Source organism: Schistocerca serialis, chromosome 5 (assembly GCF_023864345.2).
Source record: "Schistocerca serialis cubense isolate TAMUIC-IGC-003099 chromosome 5, iqSchSeri2.2, whole genome shotgun sequence".
NCBI classification, from domain to species: domain Eukaryota; kingdom Metazoa; phylum Arthropoda; class Insecta; order Orthoptera; family Acrididae; genus Schistocerca; species Schistocerca serialis.
This window is the reverse complement of record NC_064642.1, coordinates 142597955-142611611: the sequence shown is the minus strand read 5'-3', so window position 1 is coordinate 142611611 and position 13657 is coordinate 142597955. Positions and strand designations below refer to the sequence as shown.

At 36.3% G+C, this 13657-nt stretch overlaps 1 protein-coding gene across 7 annotated transcripts in view; it reads right to left on the bottom strand.

Annotated features, from left to right (window-relative positions):
• Positions 1-13657, bottom strand: part of LOC126480890 (cellular tumor antigen p53-like) — a 146300-nt gene that overhangs the window by 31673 nt on the left and 100970 nt on the right. For all 7 annotated transcript variants that reach the window (XM_050104282.1, XM_050104280.1, XM_050104283.1 and 4 more), the window contains exon 6: positions 3689-3911. In XM_050104282.1, the coding sequence (XP_049960239.1) occupies positions 3689-3911 (223 nt within the window). The remainder of the gene's footprint in view (positions 1-3688; positions 3912-13657) is intronic.

Sequence of the window (13657 nt, the reverse complement as noted above, 5' to 3'; positions counted from 1 at the left end):
TTTCCCCAATGGAAATAGTAGGAGAGCAAACAGATAATGGTCAGATAACCTAGAATATTAAGTATGATCTACTACTAGGTCAACAGAAAAGATAAATTTTTGACTAACTTTCAAGTTTGTAAAATTCTGTAATTTATAGGGGTTGTTTCACTCTTTCTTGAACACAAGGGAAGGATTTGTAACTTTTCCATGGGAAGGTAATGCGAATTTGAATATGCTTTGTAGCGGAATTGTATTAGTGAAACATGCAAGACCAAGTGTGGTAACGTGTCTTCTGATATAGTATGGGACAAATACAGGACACTCGACAAAACAGACATGTTTCTAACTGCTGCACTAATGATTTACCTGGTTCATTTGGCAATGCTAGACATTAATAAAACTATTTATGGTTATACATGATTTTGCATATGTTACATACAGACTTTTGATTAATCTAAAAAGGAAAAAGAAAGAGGCATTGGTCGGAGAGCAATTTATAAAGCATAATCCGATTAACCAAAGTTATTTTCACATTGGATTATTATAGATGGAAACTGTTTAGTATTCATTTATATGGGGGTGGCAGGTGTAACGGTTCAAGATTTCCCAGATGATTTGCAGCCATAGTTTTTTGGAAATAAATCATTTTGTGGATTGAGGGTGAAATCTCATACCAATTTTGAGCATCCATGAACAAGCTTTATTAGCATAAGAGATGTTCATATGTAAAAAAGGCCAGAACTTAAAACTTTAATTATTATGCACAAGGTTTTATCAAGGAGCAAGTCTTGTTTAGTACGTTTTTATTATTTTTGTCCGAGGTATTTCACTTGAACTCCACGCTGTCCCAAGAACATTAGAGCTGTACTTCGCATCATGACGTGCAAAGTAATTCGATCCGGCAAAGAATATTCTACATAAACCATGGTGCCAAGGAATATCAACAACCAGAATATTATTATAATAATGCAAATACTGATGTACTGAAACTCTTGTTTTTGCTTCTGAAGATTGGGGTTTGTTAAAAAGCATGTACCTAGTTGATTAATCTCAGACCACATTTTGTAATTTAAAGGCATGATAAAAGCCTTCCTATAAATAGACGTTGACAAGTCGAGGTTTTGGTAGGAATTTAATTTTTCTGCAGAAATAAGAAGAATTATCGTTTTGGAGTTCAGAGACTTCTCAGAGGTGAAGAGGTAATTTACAAATTAACTGAACCCTCACAAGATCTTCCTACTTGTTGTAGCTGCCCTTTGTACTTTGGTAGACTCACTGTCATAGATACACGTTTCAATATAGACACCCTCAAAGAGGTCACTTCTATTTGTTGTAATTAGATCGAATACATTTCCATCATCAGTGGCCTTCCTAACCACTTCATCTAATGAGTTTTCAGAGAAAACAGTATTATTTTGCAAGATGTGCTGCCACAACCACCACTTAGAAAACTGTAACTATCCCAATCAATGGTTGGATGATTAAAGTCTTCTCATATAAGGAAGTGTGCTCAGGAAACATCTGTATAAGCAAATTCCAAAGTTCCTAGTAACATCTGGGAGAGAGTTTGGTGGTCAACAGAAATAACAAATTTGTGCCACCCTTGATACTAAATTTCGTTCCAACAAAGTGGTATGCAACTATAACTTTTATCTCACCGGATTTTGATTTCTTGTCTAGTGCAATAAGCACACTATCAACATTTCCCATTAGCCTACCCTTTTAATATACACTTAGATTTACCCAAAACTCTCTGTTGTCAGTTTTGGGTTTTAGTCAGCTCTATGTACTGAGTATTAACATATGAGCTCCACAGCTCTTTAAGGCCGCTTCAAACTATAAGACTTTGTTGTAAATGCTTTGGCTGTTGATCAGCAGAATTTTAATCATTTCATTTGTGAGGGCAGTTTCTTTGGGTCTTCCACTAATACTTTGGTGTTTCCTACATTTATCATTACCTGGAATTTATGGGAGTTACCTAAGTTTAAAAAAACCTTGTGCACACTCCATACACAGTCAGCCACCCGGTTAGCAGCTCCCGATGTGTTGTGTCCTGTTGATCCACTTAGCGGGATCTTAAAATTCTCACTCCAAAGGTATACATCCAGGAAGTAATAGCCTAGCTTGTCACAGACACTTTGAAGTCCCTGCTTCAAACCTTCTGCTCGGCTCAGAACCAGAGGACTGTGGTCTCTGGAATGGACCAAGTACGAAGCATGACCTCAAGAGACCTGATGACAACAATTACTTGTTCCAATGTGCACCACAACCTGCAACTGATTGCACCTTTTTTCATCAGTGGCTGCTCGAACAACCTTTTCAACATGTTGAATCAGGTCTCCATGCATACACACAGAGTGTACAAGGTGAACCTTTCCATACTTTTCTGCCATTCCTCTAAGGTGTACCATCATTTGCCATATGTTTGAACAGCCAATGATTAACAGACCTCTATCCTTTCGTACTTGCTTCTCATTGACATACAGGGTAGCACATAGCAGACTTGCCAATGTGTGAAGTGTGTTTCAACTGCCTACTTTCAGATTCTGTGTAAGACATCACCTCTGACTGGTAGGTTAGGGGGGATAGGTATAATAACCGAGTTCTCACTGGATGATGTCTCTTTACCTGCCATTAACATGCCACTCACAGTCAAGTTATTTGCAAAGAGAATATTTTCAGGCACATGTGACTTAGAAATAAAATAAAAAGTTCTCGTTTCTTCATTCCATAATGTCATATTAAATCTATTCATAATGAAATTTGTTGTAGGGGGTATATACTTTTTCCTACCAACATCAAATTTTACATAATTAATACCAGGAAAAAACTAATCAGTACAAAGTCTTAAAGGCATTTACTTTGATTGCAAGACTGTTTCCACTACCAAGGAACATCTATTCCCAGTACTTGTTGGAAATAATCGTTATTAATGTCAGGAAATTGCAGGTACTAAAATATTGAAAGCAAAATTAAGTGATATAACTGATAGTTTAAAGTATAAAAAATACAGTAGATTATCAAATAGATAAAGTTATGTAAAATATCTTAATACTGATATTTGATTCATTAAAGTGGATCCAGAATGGCATTGTGGACACCTAAGAGTTTGGGTACAAGGTTGGTTCCCTCACAAAAACACAACAGATACTTCAAACTGGCGGCACCCTGCTCAAAATAGAAAGCAAGTATGCTGATACATTACTTATACCCTGTGCAGCATTACACCGTTACAGTGGCACTAGAAGCAGGCTCTTCTCGACAAGGGGGAAAGTCACAAGTTAAATGACTGTTCTCTACACAGAGGTGGGTTAGAGCTAACTCATTTTGTAAGAGATAGGCCACAGTCAGATAGATGCTATCAGAACTTATTCTCACTTACTTCCAGTCATTCTTTCCCAGCTATCCATTACTGAACTTCTCTATTAAGACCCATTCCACTACCATCACACTCAACATTTCATGGCAACTTCAGATCTATTGCAAATTTCTAACTATCACTTGTGATTTGATCTTTAAAATTAGTAGTTTTCATTTACAGTTATTTGCTCAAAAATTAAAGAAGAAATAATTGTAAAGAGAGTACATATCAATCTGAAATGTTTTAGACATTAAAATTACAGATATCCAACAAATGCAAAATAACAGGTACAGCTAACACTAGAATGCATAACAACAAAACTTCTTATAATTGACGGTAACTCACACGTCATTTTCCAGAGTAAAGATAATTCCCATTCCTCGCCTGCCATTGCGCTGCTGGCAGCTGTTGAGACAAGTAAATTTATAGCAAACAATGAAAGACTCCATTCCACTTTGTGGGGCCTCGACTGGAATACGAACACTAAAACGACCGCTGGATGCATTTTTGAAGTAATCAGCACCATTTGTTGAAGCACAGCGTAGTACGTGTGCTGCTAGATTGACATCTAAAAAGGAAAACAAAAATTGTTCTGTCAGTAAATATTGAACAAAAATAAAAATACTGTCAAAAAATGATTAACTAAAATGAAAGTTTTCAGAGTAAAATTAGATGCATTTTTTTCACAGCCTTCTTTAAATTGGTTCTCTAGTGGTATTAAAAGTGGGAGATTAAAAGATGAAAAGGTTTTGTAAGTGTTAAGTAAGTGGTTCCAAGAAATTAAATTGTTTTATATGACAAAATACACATTCAGAGCCTTAAATAGTCCTCTACTGTCATTGACACATTAGAAAGTTACTAAGTAAACAGCCGTCCATATTGGTGTTTAGAACAGATACATTTTTGTGATAAGTTTTGTATTAATTTGTGAGTCAAAATATATTTGAAATTCCTGACTTATTCCACATCCTTGAAGAACAATTACAAGTATGGTCTGTGGAAGGACACTAGCATGTAAGTTTCTCTGTAAATACACATTATGTATTTAAAAAAAAAATTTCTTGCATGTTTCATATTTTTATGTTCTCATCACTGTGGGCCTATGGCATAAAAAATTACATCTATCCATCCATCCATCAGGCAATCAACAGTTTGGTCAAAGGTAAGAGCTTTGAACAAAAAATTACATCTATCCATCCATCCATCAGGCAATCAACAGTTTGGTCAAAGGTAAGAGCTTTAAACCAAAGCAAAAGCCAAGAAAACATGAAAAAGGAAAAGAACCATGTTGTTTTTGTGGTCTTCAGTCCTGAGACTGGTTTGATGCAGCTCTCCATGCTACTCTATCAAGTGCAAGCTTCTTCACCTCCCAGTACCTATTGCAGCCTACATCCTTCTGAATCTGCTTACTGTATTCATTTCTTGGTCTCCCTCTACAATTTTTACCCTCCACCCTGCCCTCCAATACTAAATTGGTGATCCCTCGATGTCTCAGAACATGCCCTACCAACCGATCCCTTCTTCTAGTCAAGTTGTGCCACAAGCTCCTCTTCTCCCCAATTCTATTAAATACCTCCTCATTAGTTATGTGATCTACCAATCTAATCTTCAGCATTCTTCTGTAGCACCACATTTCAAAAGCTTCTATTCTCTTCTTGTCTAAACTATTTATCGGCCACGTTTCACTTCCATACATCGCTACACTCCATACAAATACTTTCAGAAACGACTTCCTGAGATTTAAATCTATACTCGATGTTAACAAATTTTTCTTCTTCAGAAACGCTTTCCTTGCCATTGCCATTCTACATTTTATATCCTCTCTACTTCGACCATCATGTTATTTTGCTCCCCAAATAGCAAAACTCCTTTACTACTTTTAAGGTCTCATTTCCTAATCTAATTTCCTCAGCATCACCCGACTTAATTCGACTACATTCCATATTCACATACCCACAAAAATACACGAGGAAAGGAAAAGAAGGGGGGCAAAGATAAATGGAGTTTTACTTGAGTAGGACAATAGTCTGGAAAAAATGTAAATGGGACAACAAAGGAGGTCAATCATGATCTCTAAATTTTTGGCTTGGGCAGCTTTATTGCAGCATAAATCCATCCCACCTCCCCCTCTTATTTCTATCATTTCCATTTTCCTTATCAGTTGATTTTTAATTCTGTTTTCCTCTTCCTCTTAATAACAATTTTTTACACATAATATGTATTAACATCGTGTCACAAATAGAATACCTGTTCTTTCTAAACACTGTCTTCAGGTACTGTGTCGAGCATCAACATCACCTGAAATACAGCCATTTGGGTGTATCTGGAGTGGCAGAGCACAGCCTGTTATATAAGCACAAGATTTTGTTTGAACAAATGAGAATACTTACTCATGCTTCAAACTATCAGGACTCTGTGATCAGAGAAGCTGTTGAAATTAGACTTTTTGAAACATCTTCCATAGAGACATCTGTTATGCACTTAGCAATGCATGGAAGCCTGCACTTGACAAGGAAAAAACATATAGGAATACTTCTCACACTTCACCACCTGATGCAATGGATAACACTGCAAGCAATGCTAGATAGAGATCATAGGCAAATTCTGTGGATGTAGAGAGTGTTCCACAAGAAAACCTTTCAACTACGATTTGAATATTTGGGGTTTATTACTTGATTTTTTTCAGTTCTGCTGGAAACCTGTGGAAAATGAAACCTGCTGAATAGTGCATACCTTTCTTTACAACATTTAAGCATGTGTTATCCAAGTATTTCATTTTTTTTCTGTTGGATGTTCCAACTTGCACCACAACCTGAATCACTATTGCAAGTTGTTCTGAACAAGACAACACCATCAGTAACAAATCCCATGATGAAATATATGTACAAGGGCAACATAGTTAAAATTCCAAGGTAGCTGAATAGCAGTTTACATGAAGTTCATGACCTGACAATGCATATAAGTCTGACCTCTGAATAGTGGCATGTGTGTGGAGATAATGGACACTGACTAATAACTGCTGCTTGAATAACACAGGCCAACAATATCACCAACCATTTCTTCACATTTTACAGGTAAATTTATTAAATTAAGCGAGTTTTTAAAAGAATTTAACAGATTTTATATAGTTAAAATAATTTAAAAAGGAGGTTAATGGATGTAGATGACATTGGTAGAACTGCTAAAAAACATTTGGTGGCAAGAAATAGGTCGATGCTATTTTTGTGTTAACAGATGGTGTTTTGTTTACTGTCAGCCTAACGTCACTTTCCCGTTTCCTGTGCATATGCTCAGTACACTGTCTAATCATGGTTGTAAAAACTCCACTGACAGTTTGTGTTATATTTGTGATTAAAAACACCAAAGAAATATTACAGATTTTGTGAAAAAGGTTTATCTATGATACTTTGGATCTAAACTTGGTGATCAAGATAAATCTTGGGCATCGCATAAGGTATGTTATGTGTGTGTTGAAGATCTGAGAAAATGATCCAAAAAGGAGAAAAAAGCCTTTAGATTTGTTATTCCTATGATATGGAGGGTGCCAAGAAATCATTCTGATGATTGCTACTTTTGCAGTGTTGATCTTACTGGTCATACTTCGAAAAACAAGAAGGTAATAAGCTATCCTAGGCTTCCATCTGCCATCCAAGCAGTAGGGCATGGTGTAGATTTGCCAGGTCCTGAACCACCAGATGATTTAAATTCTATTCCAACAGAAGTATTTTCTGATGTACAATCTGATTTAGATGAACCAGGTGATGATGAGTTCTACTATAATTCAGAAAGTCTAGAGCCCAAATTGTTTACTCAGACCAAGCTTAACGATTTGGTTAGGGATCTGGGCTAAGGAAAGAAAAAGCTGAATTGCTTGGCTCTAGGTTAAAAGAAATGAACTTATTGGCAGTTGGAACCAGTATATACATGTATAGAAAGAGAGAATAGCAATTTTCCAAGTTTTTTCAACAAGACTGTGATTTAGTGTACTGCTTAGACATTCCCGGTCTGATGAATGAGTTTGGTATTGAATACAAAAAGGAAGACTGGAGGCTGTTTATCGATTCATCCAAAACTAGTTTAAAGGCTGTTTTATCACACAATGGTAACATGTATGCATCTATACCTTGGACATTCTATACATATGACAGAAAGCTATGAAAACGTGGAAACAGTGCTAAGTAAAATAGGCTATTCCGCTCATGGTTGGATGCAGTGTGGCAATCTGAAAGTAGCATGCATGATCCTTGGTCAGCAAGGTGGCTTTACCAAATTTCCATGTTTCTTGGGTGAATGGGACAGTAGGGCTAGGGATTAACACTGGTGCAGAAAGAACTGGCCTGTGAGGGAGTCTTTAAAACCTGGTGAGAACAACATTCTACGCATAAACCTTGTAGATCCAAAAAACGTACTCCTACCATCTCTACGTATAAAGTTAGGCCTAATAAACAGTTTGTAAAGGCTTTGCCTAAAGATGGACCATGTTTTAAGTATCTCTGTCAAAAGTTTCCACACCTTTCAGAAGCTAAACTAAAAGAAAGCATCTTTGTTGGACCTGACATTAGAAAATTGATGTTTGATGTTAACTTTGAATCCACAATGACCTTACATGAGAAAGAAGCATGGGTATCATTCAAGTAAGTCATTACAAAGTTCTTAGCACATGAGAAAAGACCCAGAATGTTTTTCTATTATAGCTACAATGTTTAATGAGCCTGAAAGTTCACATTTTGAACAGTCACCTTGATTATTTCCTGGACAATATGGGAGATGTTAGTGAGGAGAGCATTTGCACGAAGGCCGCTGGAACACCAACAAGATGGGGGACTACTGTTGGTCACTTCACCAAGAAGTTCAGCAAGCGAATTGTTGTAGAAAAAGCTACACAAGAAGCTTCAAAGAAAAAGGAGAAAGAAAATACAAACCAATTCCAGCTAACAAGTAAACCCTCTATTAACACAAATCATTATTTTGAGTAGCTTACTGTAAATAAAAGCTATTCTTATGTTATAACAAAGCATTTCATTAATTTTCCCGTTTACCGTATAGCATAGGATTTTTATTCTATATGATAAAATCATATTGCTCAAAAACTATGGATGATACAAAAAAACTAAGGCTAGATTTGGATTCAGCTCATAAAAATCTATAAAGATCAGCTAGAAAAGTAAAAAAAGTTATTAAAAAAAAAATTTTCGTTGGCCTGTGTAATTGGAAAAAATGATTGGAAAGAATAGTTGAAAGAAACTGGAAGTTAATTTAAGAATCTGTACACAATCCTGGGCGACTTTAACTGATACCAATATCAACAGACCTACAATATCAATACATTCAAGGTCAATATTCATAATTTGCTTTAAGTACTGCTTCACATTAATTCCATTGTGTGTAGTCTTGATTGTAACAATGCCTAAGCAGGATCACTTCTCTGCTGCTTGTGCAAATTCTTCTTGTCAGCTCTGAACCTCCTGATGCACAATCTAGGCGGCGGACGAAATGATGAATGGGCAGGGATGCGAGTGTCACACACACGATTTAATTTTACCTTTATAATAACTTTTTATAACTCTTTTAATGTACGATTGAGAGACACATTTTTTTAACAGTGCTGGTATAGTGGATCCATGCATACGTCCGAATGCTACCACTTACAAAAACAAACAGGTTAAGATACAAGAATTAAAAATTGAAGTGTGTACTACTTCTTTTGTTTCGTGCAGATGAATCCGAACATTATCCTTGCCACAAAGCAGCTTGTTAACTTACCTTTTGCGTTGTGTATATCCCATTCAATTTACATATAGCTTTAAAAATAAAGATTTAACACCCCCCACCCCCGCCGGGGTACAAATATTCTTGGCGAGTGCATTGAGTTTCTCCAGAATGTATCACCATACAAGGTACAGAGTGAAAGTAAGCAAAGTAAACAAGCCTTCGTGTTTCAGTGTCGGAGACAGTGGAGACCATAATTATAGTGAAGACATCAGCATTCAATCTCTGTACAAAATCTTGAATTTGATACTTCCACATACGTTTTCCCTCTACTCTCATTTCTAAGAATTTATATAGGTCAACTTCAGTGACAGACCACCACACGACAATGAAATTTTCCTTTTACAAGAGTTCCACATGAGGAACTATATGAATTGCCTTTTGTGAGAGTTCAGTGTTAATCTATTCTCTGAAAGCCATTTGCTGGTGTTCAACTACATCATTTTAAAATATGGGAAAGGCAACTCTTATCTAGAGAGGATGGGTATGTGAACACGCACGCATGCATGCATGCACGCACGCACTTCCTTGCTGCTTGTGTGTGTGTGTGTGTGTGTGTGGTGTGTGTTCCTACTAGATAAAGAGTTACAGCTCGAAATCTAGTGTTAACCGTTTTCTATTAAGTGTTTGTGTGTGTCATGTACCAATCCTCTACAGGTAAGTGGTTGCCATGCCCCTTATTTATGTATTTTTCCATCCAGTAATTTTCATTATTGTCATGAATCTATATAATTTACACATATGCCATAAAATCTAGCACTACCACACAGCTAAGGACGGCCAACATCAGGAGTTATCGATAGTGAATATTAATTACTATAAGGTTGAGCAAGTAGTGTTATCTGTCTGTCTGTTGTTTGAACAAGAAGAGAGCAGGATTCTAAGCAAAATTTAAGCAGGAACCTCTTTATCCATTTGTAAGGTCACCTGGTACTTCCTTAATAATACTATCGCAATAGTTGAAAATGTATGCCAGAACCTGTTTGTTTCTATACTTCATAGGGTGATAGGTGCCCAGGCGATCCTCTGCAATAGCAGATTTGCTCAGTTGTCGTAAGTGCATGTGATGCTTACACTCAATACACTGGTCCTCCATAGTGCTGATGGTCTGACCTATGGAACACATGTCATAACTATAAGAGCTACGGTTCCCATCTGTCTTATACAAGCAAACTGAGATCATCCTTTACACAATCTAAAAGGGCCATAACCTTAAGATGGTGGTCAAAGAACACATTTCACACCGTGTTATACAAATGATCCTGTTGGAAACACTATCTGTGTATGAGAAAAAGGCCACTGGCTTAAGTAATACCTTTTATTTTCATCACTCACCTGATTCCCAGTTGGTTGATAGCACAATGTACACCTGGTCTGTCTTTCACTATAATCACACTGATGAAAGGTGACTAACTCAGCTGAGAAACTCTCAGGCTTTGAGATGATGTGGCCTTATGAAAGCGCACGCATGCATGCATGCACGCACTTTCTTGCTGCTACTGTGTGTGTGTGTGTGTGTGTGTGTGTGTGTGTGTGTGTGTGTGTGTGTGTGTGTGTGGCATCCTACTAGATAAAGAGTTACAGCTGGTGAAAACTATCACAGCCTTAAGAAACAAATCAGTGAGAACTGACTTCCTACAAACAGCATGTCTGAATGTACCATCAAACTTCCTTCTAATGGACGCAACGAAGAAAAGGCAGCTATTCTTCTCCACCTCCACTGCGAAGGAAACATGTTCTAAAAAGTTGTTTAAATTCTCACTTCCATGAGCCCAAACAACGAAGTATTATGTACATATCTGAAAAAACTGCACTGCTTTCAATGTTGCTGACTTCAGGGTATGCTATTTGAAATCCTCCACCAGCAGACTCGCAATAATTGGTTACAAAGGTCTCATTGAAAACAAACTGACTGTCTACAGAACTGACCATTGAGTAAAAAGTAAATGAAAATCAACACATGATGAAATAGATTTGGTGTTTAAATAATGAACCTAACTTCAATTAACCATAACGAATCATGGAGAGGAGCAAGAGTGAAGTTTCATTCTCACATAAGAGAGGTGTAGTATACCTTGATAGCTCTTTCACAACTGATCATAGTTTTAATTTTGTTCTGAAAGCTTTTTATTCTCTTGGAGTAATGCATAGTTTTAGCCTTTCTGAGGAGATTCCTCAGCACTTTGCAGTATTTTCTGCAGTGAAATTTGGTTACCAGGCTCTGGTCCGACACTTTATCCCTTCCGTGCCCAAACTATGAAAAATCGTACCAAAGGAATTGGTATTTGGGGAGGTTACAAAACAACTAAAAACAGAGTAGTGCATTGTAATACATATATAATATGTACAAAACACAAGTGACGCAACCGAGTCCCATGAGACAACCGAGTCCCATCAGGACATAATCATTGTATCTGATTGGGTTATTATTTAGTAGCTCTTAAGGAAATAGGTATGAAAGACTTATAGACACATGATTACTATTGTGAAATATCATGGCACACACAGAAACACTACGTTTTCTTATTCAAGCACAGGGAGACTTTATACATTTTACATTTTATGTGAGGTTGCGGTTCAAGATTGTTTGTTGCTGCAACTTTACCTAATGGATATTCTGCTGACTTGTACCTTAGATAATTGGGCTACATAATTTTCCACAGGGTTAATATGAGCAAGAGAGTTATGTGCAAGTTAAACAGACTGTGTAGAACTTACTGTGGCAGGAAGCATTCTACTTGAGCCAATCGTATAAAAATTTTTGAAGAAATCATCAATAATCTTAAACATGATGCCACAGGCATTGCTCCTTGTCAACTAATGATTAATCTGGAGCCCCATAACATCATTTCAAGCATGGTTGATTTTCCAGTCCTAACTCAGAGCTCTTTAGATGAGAAGAAGGCACAAGCTAGGGCAAACATACATAAAAGAGCCTTGGACAGAAAAAGAAGGCATAATGCAAAAGCTTTCCCACACTAGTTTGAGCATTGGTGAACTAGTGTTGGTCTAAACTAAAGAAAGATCTAAGAAAATTTCAGTGGAAACAAAAAAAAAAAATTATGCATTTTTTATCAAGGGCAATCATTAAGACTCATACAAATGCATACTGCAGAATACCTGAAGAGTAAGAAAGAACTAGGTCTATGAAATATTGTAGATCTGAAGAAATTTAAACAGGACTGCGACTAGTTACTGTAGGGAGTCTGTGACTCTTTGGCAGATATACCGTTTGGCGTACTGTGCAGTCCCAGTTGGATGAAACTTTATTTCCCTTTCAAGTTTCATTCCCTTCTTCTGTCCAAAATTCCCTTCTTCTGTCCAATCATAGTAAGTAAGGAATATATGTCTTCATGTTGTACATAGGCTATTAGTTTGTAATGTCTTCCTAGTGAGTAAGAATGATCCCGAAAGTGACTATACCCTAATGTTGACTTACAGAAGAATGTGACAGGTAGTTTGCAGGAGTAAATTCTAAAGGTTAAAATAACAATGGGTAAATATTGAGCACCAATGGTAGAAAAAAGATGGCTAAAGTAAATAAATAATAAATAAGATCCACAAAAAGGGTTAGTAACTACAAAATTGAACACTTCTCTTAATGTGAAGTTATTGAAGCTGGAAATTCCTAATAGCTGGAACAATAAACTCTGCATAAATTAATAATTTTCAGTTGGGAGTAAGGTTATCAAAAGCTAAGAAAGAGTAGTAAAGTGGTGCATCTAGAGGCAAACCAAAGCATTTCAACATTAAAGGAGATACGTGGAAGCGGTGTGAGGATCATACCAAAAATATATGAAATAATGAGGTCAGCAGGCTGATGAAGAGAAAATGGAGGAAGAAGCGTCAAAAAATATGCATAAATGAAAATAGGGATAAGCAGGAGAAATGGAGTCAGTAGGCTGACATACATGGTGAAAAGATGAAAAGTTGATGTGTAATTCTCACATCTCTCATAAAAAGGTTTGAGAAATGCATAATCTGGCTCAAGACACATGGTCAATTAACAGATAATACAGACAACAAAATACAAATAAGCAAATGTGTTAAGAAATGCAGATAATAAAGTATTGATATGTTATAATAAAAACAGCTTTATAATAATGTGTGTTACAAAGCAAAGTAACTGCTGTCAAACAAATAATTCCTTTAGCATACTGATCCATACGATAAGAGCCAAATAAAGGAAAAACTTACAAAGGTTACTCAATTTTCTAAGTAAAGCAATATCATAAGTAATAAAAAAAATTGCAAACCAGATCAAAATGTCAATACTGAAGAATATGAATTGACCTTCAGTACGTAATAACTATGGTTTATGTATAAAAGAAAATAGAACTGCAAAGTTTGTGAGTCAGGCTTAATAATGAAGTAAATTATCATGTTTTTCTGTTGTAACATACTGACAATAATCATTTTGAAAAAGTTAATAACAATTTTTAGAGACTAAATTAGAAAAAAGGCAAGAAAAGAAATTCTTTCTGGTAACTTCTCAATTGTTGGAACTATTAAAGGAGAATAGAATATAAAATGTGTTTTATCTGC